General features: G+C 41.7%; 1 protein-coding gene across 1 annotated transcript in view; it reads left to right on the forward strand.

Moving 5' to 3' along the window:
• The first annotated feature begins 404 nt into the window (after nt 1-404).
• The window catches only part of ACAT2 (acetyl-CoA acetyltransferase 2), a 48754-nt gene continuing 35796 nt past the window's right edge, over nt 405-13362 (forward strand). Inside the window, exons 1-3 of the mRNA XM_082249371.1 lie at nt 405-482; nt 8465-8599; nt 10448-10629. Coding sequence (XP_082105497.1) covers nt 428-482; nt 8465-8599; nt 10448-10629 — 372 coding nt within the window. The 5' untranslated portion in view covers nt 405-427. The remainder of the gene's footprint in view (nt 483-8464; nt 8600-10447; nt 10630-13362) is intronic.

Here is a 13362-nt window from a genome sequence, read left to right on the forward strand (position 1 = left end):
GCAAATAAGGAGGAAAGATGGAACTTCGTTCTAAATCAGGGACAGTCCCTCAAAATCAGGGAGCTATTTGAACACCTAAATGCGTTTAAACATGCTTTCCATATGTGGCTTTAGGCATGGCTTTAAGCTGCTTCTTTCCTGCCAAGGAGTACAGGCGTCCAGGGGATGGAAAATGCATGAATGAGGCCTAAAAAGTGAGTGAAAGTCGGCTTTATAGGAAACAGTCCTCCACATGTAACAAATGATAATCCTGATGCTGTTCGGAGTATACCCCTCCAGGCCAGTAGGTGGCACAATTGCTGTACTCAATCATCCAGGAAGAGCTGGTAGGCTGGTGAGACAGTAACGTAGACTGGAAGTGTTGGCAGAGCTCAGATCATCTGTTGTGTGAGAAGAGTACAGAGAGGAGTGAGCCCAATACTGGAAGATGTCTTCTACACAGGACCCCGTAGTCATTGTGTCTGCTGCCCGCACACCTATAGGTAAGCAGCAACCCTATTCATGACATGTATGTGATGTGTTCAGCCTGTCATTCTGATCTATCTTCCTGCTGTGTGGACGATTATTATTATTATTATTCATAAATCATTTAATTCGTTTTACTTGGAATGGAATACAATCCATAAATCTGTATATATCCAGAGTTAGGACCTGTCCCTTGTAACTAATGGATGGCACACAGGGAATGGCTCTATAATGGGTTTGTAGGAAGGAAGGGGTGCACATACTTTATTTTGGGGAGACATTGTATCCTAATGTCTGCCCTGTGATTATATATATCTGTTGCAGATTCTTGAAAGCATTGATAACTAAAGATGCATACACATTGCTGTGTGTACAGCTCATCACACACATTGCAATCTGATTGTACAGCACACACATTGCAATCTGATTGTACAGCACATACATTGCAATCTGATTGTACAGCTCATCACCCATTGCAATCTGATTGTACATCTCATCACCCATTGCAATCTGATTGTACAGCTCATCACACACATTGCAATCTGATTGTACAGCTCATCACACACATTGCAATCTGATTGTACAGCTCATCACACACATTGCAATCTGATTGTAAAGCTCATCAAAAACATTGCAATCTGATTGTACAGCTCATCACACACATTGCAATCTGATTGTACAGCTCATCACACACATTGCAATCTGATTGTAAAGCTCATCACACAAATTGCAATCTGATTGTACAGTTTATCACACACATTGCAATCTGATTGTAAAGCTCATCACACAAATTGCAATCTGATTGTACAGTTTATCACACACATTGAAATCTGATTGTACAGCTCATCACCCATTGCAATCTGATTGTACATCTCATCACCCATTGCAATCTGATTGTACAGCTCATCACACACATTGCAATCTGATTGTACAGCTCATCACACACATTGCAATCTGATTGTACAGCTCATCACACACATTGCAATCTGATTGTAAAGCTCATCAAAAACATTGCAATCTGATTGTACAGCTCATCACACACATTGCAATCTGATTGTACAGCTCATCACACACATTGCAATCTGATTGTAAAGCTCATCACACAAATTGCAATCTGATTGTACAGTTTATCACACACATTGAAATCTGATTGTACATCTCATCACACAAATTGCAATCTGATTGTACAGCTCATCACACACATTGCAATCTGATTGTACAGCTCAAGAACGTCTTTGAAGTGAATTAGAGCGATAACTGCAAGCCAGGCCTTCTCGTCCAACATCAGTGCCTGACCTCACAAATGCACATCTTGAAGATTGGTCAAACATTCCCATAGACACTCCTAAACCTTATGGACAGCCTTCCCAGAAGAGTTGAAGCTGTTATAGCTGCAAAGTGTGGGCCAACTCAATATTGAACCCTACGGACTAAGACTGGGATGCCATTAAAGTTCATGTGCGTGTAAAGGCAGGTGTCCCAATACTTTTGGGAATATAATGTAGATGTGAACCTAAGGGATTAAGTACATGGAGATTGGGAGGTATTTCTAACACGTCAGATTTATTTTTATATAGACATAGAAATCTGTTCCATTTTCCAGGAATTGATAAATCTATTCTAGATCATTGTAGGGGTTCCATGCATTAATAGTAGAAAATGTAAACAGACAAGGAAGAGCACATGCTGCAAAGCTGTGCATGGATTAGGGGTTCATTAATATTCATGAGCTCAGTGTGGAGTGAAGGGAGGAGTTTTCCGTGCTGACAGTCAGCTCTACTCTCTCCTGCTGCTGATTGGCTGGCTAATGTAGAACCATATATGCTGGTGGCTGTGTGATAGGGTAGCTGTTCAGCTGGCATCCCCTCCCAGCGTTCTGATTGCCTATGAGTATAGAACCATATACAAGGTCCATGCTGTCAGTCCATGCCTCCTCTGCATGCTGTCAGTGTGATAGGACGGCCAGTCTACTCCACTGATCGTATCATGTTCTTTTGTCCAGAGTCCTAGGGGAAAGTCCAAAGGCAAATTGCAAAGCAGCCGTGTATAACCTCAATAATTTTTAAGAGCATGGACTGTGCTGTCCTTATGCAACCTTTCTTGGCTCTCCCTAAATAACCTTTTACAAATTTGCTTTATAAAGCTGCCAACTGGAACAGTTCATGTAACTGCATTCGCTAAAGATTGGCAGTCAATCTTAAAATTTTATCTTTGTGCCTCTGTACACTTCTGATGTTTTTTATAGATTACTCGCATAAGTAATACCAATTTTGTGTAAATGTGAAAAAAATCCTAGCGCTATTATGTAAGGATCAACCAAATATTCTAAGTGTATAGTGCATACACTACACTAGTAATATACATTAAAAAAGGAAATAAAGTGAAACGCTCTAAATAATAAAATATCAAAATAAAAATAACTAAGATATGTGTGTGTGTGTGTATATATATATATATATATATATATATATATATATATATATATATATATATATAAATAAATATTACTAAAAAAGAAGCAACACATAAAGTACTTGAATGGTCAATGGCTCTAATTAAAGACTAGTCGCAGCTACTTGAATAAATGACATTAAGTATATATATATATATATACATACATACATACATTATAATTCCAAAAGCCAAAAGTATTGGGACACCTGCCTTTACACGCGCATTGAACTTTATTGGCATCCCAGTCTTAAGCTGGATACGCACTATACAAATTTCCTTTGATTTTTTCCTTTAGATTTACCAAAACCATATAATATGAGGTCAAACCTAAACACTTTCAATTTGTATGCAATCTGGCAGGCCCTTGCACTACATAGAAAAGGTAAATCTAAAGGAAATCTAACAACAAAAGTTGTGTAGTGTGTATCCAGCCTAAAGGGCCATACACACTATAAGATTTTCTGAAGTCTTTTTCATTCAGATTTACCTTTTCTATGTAGTGCAAGGGCCGGCCAGATTGCATACACATTGAAAGTGTTTAGGTTTGACCTCATATTATATGGTTTTGGTAAATCTAAAGGAAAAAGTCTTCAGAAAATCTTATAGTGTGTATGGCCCATTAGTCCGTAGGGTTCAATATTGAGTTGGCCCACCCTTTGCAGCTATAACAGCTTCAACTCTTCTGGGAAGGCTGTCCACAGGATTTAGCAGAGTGTCTATGGGAATGTTTGACCATTCTTCCAGAAGCGCATTTGTGAGGTCAGGCACTGATGTTTGACGGAAGGCCTGACTCACAGTCTCCACTCTAATTCATCCCAAAGGTGTTCTATTGATTGAGGTCAGGAATCTGTGCAGGCCAGTCAAGTTCCTCCACCCCAAACTCGCACATCTGTGTCTTTATGGACCTTGCTTTGTGCACTTGGAACAGAAAGGGCCACCCCCAAACTGTTCTCACAAAGTTGGGAGCATGAAATTGTCCAAAATGTCTTGGTATGCTGACTCCTTTGAGTCGGTTCACACTATGGCGACACAACTTCGGGGGCGACTAGTGAAGTTGCCGTGCACCGTGACTTTGGCGCGACTTGCACGGACTTCACATAATGGAAGTCAATGCAAGTCACTCCGACTTCGGTCAAAAGTAGTGCAGGAACATTTTTCTAAGTGGGAGCGATTTGAGTCACTCCTATTAGAACGGTTCCCATAGCACAGAATGGAGCACGACTTGTCAGGCGAACAAGTCGCCTGACAATTCGCGTTAGTGTGAACCGGCAGTTAAAGCTGGATACACACTATACAAGTTTTGTTATTAGATTTCCTTTAGATTTAAGCCTCGTACACACGCACCGATTGTTGGCCGTAAATTTTCGGCCAACGTCCGATCGGCCAATTGTCGGCTTGTTAGTATGATGCTTCCGACAACCGACTGCGACTTTTCGGCCGAACAAAATCTGGTGTGCATGCTATAACATTTTTGTTGGCCGTCAACAGAACGACCGATTGTTCGTCAGTCAGTACAGATTTCGGCCGACAAAAATCAGATGAGCAAGACTGGGCATGCTCAGAGAAGAAAAAACACACCGAAAGTAAACCAGCACATGACATCACTTCTGAAGTTGGTTGTTGTTTGCCGACAAAATTTGTGTGCAGTCTAGAGCACATTTCAACCAACACAACAACACTGGACAAAAGACGGCCGATCGGTCGGCCAACAATCAATGCGTGTTACCTTCAACTATGTAGTGCAAGGACCTGCCTGATTGCATACAAATTAAAAGTGTTTAGATTTGACCTCATATTATGTGGTTTTGGTAAATCTAAAGGGAAAAATCTAAAGACAATTGTATAGTGTGTATGGCCCATAAGAGTTCTCTTCGCTGGAACTGAGGGCCCAAGCCCAACCCCTGAAAAACAACCCCACACCATAATCCGCCCTCCACCAAATTTGGACCAGTGCACAAAGCTAGGTCCATAATGACATGGATCAGTGAGTTTTGGGTGGAGGAACATGAATGGCCTGCACAGAGTCCTGACCTCAACCCAATAGAACACCTTTGGGATGAATTAGAGCGGAGACTGCAAGCCAGGTATTCTCATCCAGCGTCAGTGCCTGACCTCACAAATACACCTCTGGAAGAATAGTCGGTCATTCCCATAGACACACTCCTAAACCTTGTGGACAGCCTTCCCAGAAGAGTTGAAGCTGGTATAGCTGCAAGGAGTGGGCCAACTCAATATTGAACCCTATGAACGAAGACTGGGATGCCATTAAAGTTCATGTGCATGTAAAGGCGCCAGGCATCCCTATACTTTTGGTACTATAGTGTATATCAAAAAATGATATAGCAACTATATCAAAAGTGCAAAATATAGTGTTGTAAAAACGAATAAAAAGAAACAATAAAAAAAGATCCAATACAGTATAAAAAACAAAAGTCCCATACACAATCCAATTTATGATGTGCGTTCAATCAAAATAAAATAGTTTTGAAATGTTGCAGCACCAGGATAAGTGTCCTCTCTGTAGCCAAGTCCCATAACCCACTATATTGTGTACCGCCTCCTCCCTTTAGATTGTAAGCTTCATTAACCGGGCCTTCCTATTCCTAATGCATTGTAATCATACTGTCCCCCTTTACATTGTGAAGCAATGCGTAAACTGTTGGCACTATATAAATCCTGTATAATAATAATAGAAGTCCAGATCTTCTCGGTACTCCAATAAACATCAAACTTTCACCAAAAACAGACCAACATTGTGCCCACCACCAAAGACCCCTATAGGTGTATTCTCACCTTATCTCGTGGACCCCCCTATTAAATGGAGGTCAGACTCCTGGACCTTTAAATGTCTCCTCCATTCCTCCAGCAGATTTACCCATGCAAAAAGAAAAAGGCAAATGTGCAGACCGCTAAATAGGATTTATTATAAATTAAAAAATGCCACTCACAATAGAATGGGTTAAAACAGCATGATGACACAGAATCCTCCACAAATTTAGCTTCATCAAAATGGCGTCCTCGTCCCGCGCAGCATGATGACGTCACCGCCCGTCTGACGCATTGCGTCAATCCTGGTTTTCTCAAAAGCTTTTAGTTGTCCTTATACAACCTTCCACAAATTTGGTTTATAAAGCTGCCAGCTGAAACATTTCATGTAATTGCATTCACTTGAGAATGGCAGTCAAACCGTTTTATCTTTGTGCCTCTGTACACTTGTGATGGTTTTAATATATTGCTCACGTAATACCAATTTTGTGATGCAGATTTATAATATTTGGATCTAGTAACCCACCAGTGATGGTGTTTTATTATTTTTTTTCTTATTTATATGGTGCTGATGCTTTTGTACAGCTTGTAAAGCTGAACGCTAGAATTGTTTGATTGCCATACATCATACACCAGATTTAATTGATGGCCTTTAAATCAACCATCAACTTTGTATTACAAAAGCCTGCCTGATTGGATACTACATATTTTTGGTAACGCTAAAAAAGATTAAAGAATGAGATTGTACAGTATATAGGTAGCTTTACATTGGCCCAGCTTGGCACAATGTAAGAATGCATGTCTCATACATGATGGGCCACTGGGAAATATGACAATCACTGTAATAGTCAGTAGGTCACTCGCGTAGCATTGTATTTTTTCTTAGTAAATAAAAGGCATTCTTTGATTAAAAAAAAAAAGGTAGAGAAGAGGGGTGGTGAGGTCGCCATTTTTACCATACCCAATCAAAAAATGCCTTGTATGTACTAGAAAAAGAAATGCAAGGCATGTTAGTATTGGTGGCAATGCAAAGCAATTGACCCCCCTGTGGTCAATGTACAGCAGGGAAGCCACTGCATAGAACCTGAGCAGGACCCTAAAGATCGATGTGGCAGTGCCCTACAATGCATGGCAATGCAACTGCTCTATGTGCGGTGCATTGTGAGGCTATTCATCATGAATATCCCCCCCAACACACTTTAGAGAGCAGATCACCACAACACACATTCTGTGCATTGTGGTGCCCTGCAGTTTGAAAAAAAAACAGTCATACATTGGTTTTAATTGGTTGTGGTGCACTGGCAGCCCATTTATAATGAATGGGTTGCCTTAAAGTGGTTGTAAATAGACATTGAATATGAACAAAGCATATCCATCTATAGTGTGTACTTGTCTCAATTAAAAGCACTAAGTGTCATTTCTATCTGCTGCTTTGTTCCTCTGCTATCAGCATGTATCACTTCTGACAAGTTTTCTTGATACCAAGAAAAAAAAAAGGTGACAGGGGAGGGACCACCAGCTGATTGACAGCCTCAGCTCTGTTCCTGTGTGCTGTGTGAAGGGAAGTTGGGAGGGATGGGGGGTTGTCCCCCCCTCCTCTCCCCCTCCCCTACCCCCTCCCCTCCCCCTTCCCCTCCCCTCCAATCCAATTAGCTCTCGGAGCTCTCACCACTGAACTCTGCAGTGTGTAATTTCAGCTCTTTGCCCAATTTTTTTCTGACAGCTCAGACAAGCTTTAAAAATTCTGCACTTTCAATGGATGTAGAGAAAACCCTAGATAAACAGGTACAAATTACATAGGAGGATTTGTGAATTCTCTACGTATCATCTGAGGCCAGTCACTTCACTGGGTATATGCAACTGTTTACAACCACTGGGTATATGCAACTGTTTACAACCACTTGGTATATGTAACTGTTTACAACCACTTGGTATATGTAACTGTTTACAACCACTTGGTATATGTAACTGTTTACAACCACTTGGTATATGCAACTGTTTACAACCACTTGGTATATGTACCTGTTTACAACCACTTGGTATATGCAACTGTTTACAACCACTTGGTATATGCAACTGTTTACAACCACTTGGTATATGTAACTGTTTACAACCACTTGGTATATGCAACTGTTTACAACCACTTGGTATATGCAACTGTTTACAACCACTTGGTATATGTAACTGTTTACAACCACTTGGTATATGCAACTGTTTACAACCACTTGGTATATGCAACTGTTTACAACCACTTGGTATATGCAACTGTTTACAACCACTTGGTATATGTAACTGTTTACAACCACTTGGTATATGTAACTGTTTACAACCACTTGGTATATGTAACTGTTTACAACCACTTGGTATATGTAACTGTTTACAACCACTTTAAGCCAACACACGTTCATGCATGCCATAACACGTGGTAACTAGGGATGCGCTCAGGCGTGTTTGGGTCCTAGTCTCAACCCACTTGAGCAATCCCACCAGGAAGCCGTCACTGCACACCGCTAATCATGAGCAGTGTGTGTATGTGCAGCTGCAGGCTGGGAAATGCCTCACTGCCTATGATTGGCGGTGTGAAGTGACTGCTTCCTGGCAAGATTGCTCAGGTAGGTTGGGACTAGGATCTGAACATGCCTGAGCCCATCCCTAGTGGTAAAACATCGGGACAGATCACGTTCATGTGAATGAGCTTTAAGTGTTCTCTGTAACCACATTAGTCCTTTTCTGTGTGATTTGATTAATGTTCTGTATTTACATATTTCCTCTCTGTTAGGTTCATTTAATGGAGCCCTGTCCACTCTCTCGGTTCATACTCTGGGCACCGTAGTGATCAGCGAAGTGCTGAAGAGAGCTGACGTTAAACCAGATGAAATCTCCGAAGTTATATTCGGACATGTGTTGACATCAGGTAATCTACTTTGTCTAATGTTCTATTTAGAATGTATCCAATTTATTGCGTTTTCCTAGTGAAGTCTAGAGCAGAATCATTTTATGCAATACCTTTAGGCTAGGTTCACAACTGTACGTGTAATTTTCATTTGTTTGATTTGGTGTGTTTTTGCAGTTTTTGATGCGTCTTCATGCATCTTTTTGTAGGAGAAGGGGACTTGGTCGTTAAATACAAATCCCTACCGAAAACACATATACATGCTTTCTTGCACTTACATTTCTGGACCCAAAAGCACAACTTCCTGCATGAAAAAAAAAAGTTCCTGCACCTCTTCCAAAAACTGCATAGATGTGAACGGGACCCATAGGAAACCATGTTAAATCATTTGTCATGAATTCCTGCACTTCCAAAAATGAGCTAAAAAACTCACAGCTTTGAACCCAGCCTTAAGCCCCGTACACACGCATCGAAAATTGGCAGGGAATTTTCGGCCAATGTCCGATCTGCCGATTTTCAGCTTGTTAGTATGATGCTTCCGACAACTTTTTGGCTGAAAAAAATCTGGTGTGCAGACTATAAAATTTTTGTTGGCCGTCAACACAACGGCCGATTTTCGTGCAGTCAGTACAGATTTCGACAGGGGAAAATCTGATGAGCAAGACTGGGCATGCTCAGTGAAGAAAAAACACAAAGAAAACAAACCAACACATGACATCACTTCTGAAGTAGAATTTTGTTGGCCGAGAAAATTTGTGTGCAGTCTAGGCACATTCCAACCAACAAAACACAACTTGGACAAAAGTCGGACGATCGGTCGGCCGATAATCGTTGCGTGTGTACGGGGCTTTAGATTTACAAGCATGAATACAATTCATTATGCACACATGCCTGATAAAAGGAAAAAAACAAATTTTCACAGAAAGAGTTGGGCCCATTTCACAGTGGATGGCTAAAGGCCTCAATAGGCAAGTGCAGGGTGCTTTTGAGATCATTTAGAATATTTTATGGGTACATTGACCTGGAGTTTACCTACTCTAAGCTGCTTTTGCATGGGGAGAGAAGCCGTTCAGAAACAAATGAAAGCCCCTGAACCTTTACAGATTGGGCTGCTCTATGCCAATAGACAAATCATGTATGGCCTGTGCATTCACCAAAAGCCACAAACAATATCATTCACAGTGGAATCAGCTTAGGTCTCTTGCAAACTGAGCATTTAGCCCCTCTACATCAAATCCTGGTGTTTTCGGGTGTCTCTGGGAGGCACAGGTACAGTGCCCAGCCTGGTTGCCAGTAGCCTGTCAAGATACTTGATGGGCCTGAAATACATCAGGGGCCAGATTCTGTACCAAATGCCACTTGTTTGTACGGCCCAATGCATTCTGGGACGTATGCCTGGAACACAGGAATTCTGCATATAGCCCTAAACTTGTGAACCATTTGGTACAGCATCCAGCCGCTTCCAATCATTTATTGCTGTCAAAGATTTTTTTTTTTAACAACATTTTTAGATTTTTACTTCTTTCCAGGGCTCCATTGGAAAGATGTTCTCTCAATTTCTGTTCTGCTGATAACAGTCTTGCCAGACAGGAAAAGAGCCCTTTAATTACTGCATGCCAACTCTTTATTGCACTACTGAAACCTTGAGCGATCTGTAATGCAGATCCCTACCCTATGCACTTTACTATTGTGCCATCACCATTTTTGGTGACTTCACCGGTAAGGTGCATGGGATAGGGTCTGTGCCAGATACCAGTCACATAATATCCAAGATTTTGGATATGCCTAAAAATGTATAATATTTGACTTTTTTAGTTACAACCAATTTCTCTCTGCTTCTGTATTCTCTTATTTTCCTGTGTCCTGCAGGTACTGGGCAAAACCCAACTCGCCAGGCTGCTGTTGGAGCCACAATTCCTTACTCTGTTCCTGCATGGAGCTGCCAGATGATCTGTGGTTCGGGCCTGAAGGCAGTAAGCCTTGGAGCTCAGTCCATACTAACAGGGGAGTCTGATATCGTGGTTGCCGGTGGTATGGAGAACATGAGTCAGGTATGAAGGTTGTAAAATGTTTTCTCCGTGATGAAATTGTGACTTTTATGTATAGAAATAATCTACTTCTATAAAAATTTCTGCTTTACACCATGACATAGAGACATTACATAAGCCAACTTTGATTAAAGGATAAGTTCACCTTTGGGAACATGTTACATGTTCCCCCTCCTGCAGCTCTACCCTCGATTTACCCCCCCCCCTCCCTGTAGCAGTGGGCCTGGGATCTATGGTCACCGAGTTATGTGAATGAATAGACTACAAGTACCAACAGCCTTTGTGGCTGATGGCTTGTGGTTCTCAAGGAACTATGAGTGCGCTGGTGGATATCCTCGTAGTTCATTGATTCTTCCTGGACTGAAGTAACTGCCTGCCCATATTGGCGGTACGGGCAGACCTGTACACTGAGAGTCTGCAGGAGCCTGACAGTGCACATTTTATAACCTGCAAAACAATGTGTATTTATTATATATTTTTTTTAAAAACGCGAACTTATTATTTAAAGACAGATTATCATGGACTGCTGGATAAGAGCATACCGTGTGTATGTGCATATGCAGTCAACTATTTCATTACTGGCACTAAACAAATGGCTTTAATTCTGAACCTTCAACCAGATCCTAAACTAGGCTTATTAGGAATCATTGAATATTCTGATGTACAACCATATACTGACCCTGCCATTGCTAGAATTTTATTCCTGCCCAGGAAAATGATTGGGTTACGTTGGATCTCCATACTCCCTACATGCACAGGTTTTTGGGGGCGGCGCGTGCCGCTCCCACTGTGATTGGACACAGTGGGAGCCAATCAGCGGGTCCGCGGCCGCAGTGGCTTCTGGGACTCGCTGATCGTACCATGGAATGACAGAATGGCTGTCTGCCTATGTAAACAAGGCAGACCGCTGTTCTGTCACAGAGGCAGAGAGAGATCTTGTGTTTCAGCTAAGCTGAAACACAGATTGCTCTTTTCCTCTAGTACATCCAGTCCTAGTACAGTTTGAAATCACTCCCTAGGAGCACACTTGACCCCTTGATCGTTAACCCCTTCCGTGCCAGTGTCATTTATACAGTAACAGTGCATTTTTTTTTTAGCACTGATCACTATATTGGTGTCACTTATGGCACTTTTCCACTGCAAGTACCGGCTCGGCTCTACTCGGCCCTGCTTGGCCCAGTTTGCTTTTCTACTGCTGGTACCGCATGGTATAGTGTCGGAACAGTTCGGTACGGTACGGTATAGGTTTGCTTTTCCACTAAAGTAGTACTAAAGTTAAGTGGGTGGAATAACAACGGGGTGGGTGGGATTCTTTGACCAATCAGTGGCTAGTAGTGACTGCATGCAAAGGATTGTGGGATATGGTACCAGTTTGGTACCTGTTGGAACCACAATCGAGTAGGTACTGTTTTTTCAGAGCCGTACCGTACCGTACCGTTCGGTTCCATGCAGTGGAAAAGCAAACCTATACCGTACCGTACCGAACCGTTCCGACCCTATACCATGCGGTACCGCAGTGGAAAAGCACAAAAGCGCGCCGAACCGGTACGGTTCCATGCAGTGGAAAAGCGCCATTAGTGTCAGATTTGTGCGCCGCAACGTCGCAGTCCCGCTAAAAATCGCTGATCGTCATCATTACCAGTAAAAACAAAAATAAAAAGTCAATAAAGCTATCCCATAGTTTTCTAGACACTATAACTTTTGCGCAAACCAATGATTATATACTTCTTAGGATTTTTTTACCAAAAATTTGTAGCAGAATACATATTGGCCTAAATTGATTGATTTTAGATTTTTTAAAACATTTTTGAATGTTTTATAGCAGAAAGTAAAAAATATATATATTTTTTTTCAAAATTGTGTTTTTTTGTTTTGTTTTTTTTTTTTTTTTTAAATAAAAACCGCAGAGGGGATCAAATACCACCAAAAGAAAGCTCTATTTGTGGGAAAAAAATTTTCTTTGGGTACAGCATCGCACGACCGCGCAATTATCAGTTAAAGCAACACAGTGCTGTATCACAAAAAATGGCCTGGTCATTAAGGGGGTAAATCCTTCCCGAGCTGAAGTGGTTAACGCCCTGTAAAAGCTGTTGCTTCTAAAAATACAATTTTGGACATTAATACCATCACTAGGCCTCAGGCTCTTCGTCACATGTGCACACCATACAACACACAAAAAAGGCCACCTCTCTTAGGGCAAACTATTCTAGGATATTGCATAAAGCAGCAGACACAGCAGGTACACCATGCACAAAATTTCCTAAGAAAAGCCGCTGTCGGCTGATGGCACAGAGTTAGTCCAGGCTCTGCAGGGATACCAACAAGAAATGCTGGGGATCCGCCCAGTCGCCAGATTGGCAGCTGGCTCAACCTTTCAGCGCATAGCTGAGAGCCTAAAGCAGTCTCTTTCGTCCCCTCCACAGTCCAGTGCTCCAGTGAGTGTTGGAGTGGCAGAGCAGAAAGCCGATGACTGACAATCACCGCTCTGTGCTCAGAGTGGAGCTGAAAATTAAGCAACCTGCAGTCTTTGATCGCTTAGTTGTCGGTGCTGCAGCCATCTAGGTGAGAATGATTGTTATTTTAATTTCCCACACTTCTCTTTTTAATTTTTTGGCATTGAACAGACATCTTTGCAAAGCAATCTTGAGCATCTTAAGCATATCGTACTTGTGAGCCAACCAGGCCATCATAATTTCCTAGACCCCAGAGGTCAGATACCAACAACAGGGAAATCTC

The sequence above is a fragment of the Pelophylax lessonae genome (assembly GCF_965119305.1).
Source record: "Pelophylax lessonae genome assembly, chromosome: 3".
Lineage (NCBI taxonomy): Eukaryota > Metazoa > Chordata > Amphibia > Anura > Ranidae > Pelophylax > Pelophylax lessonae.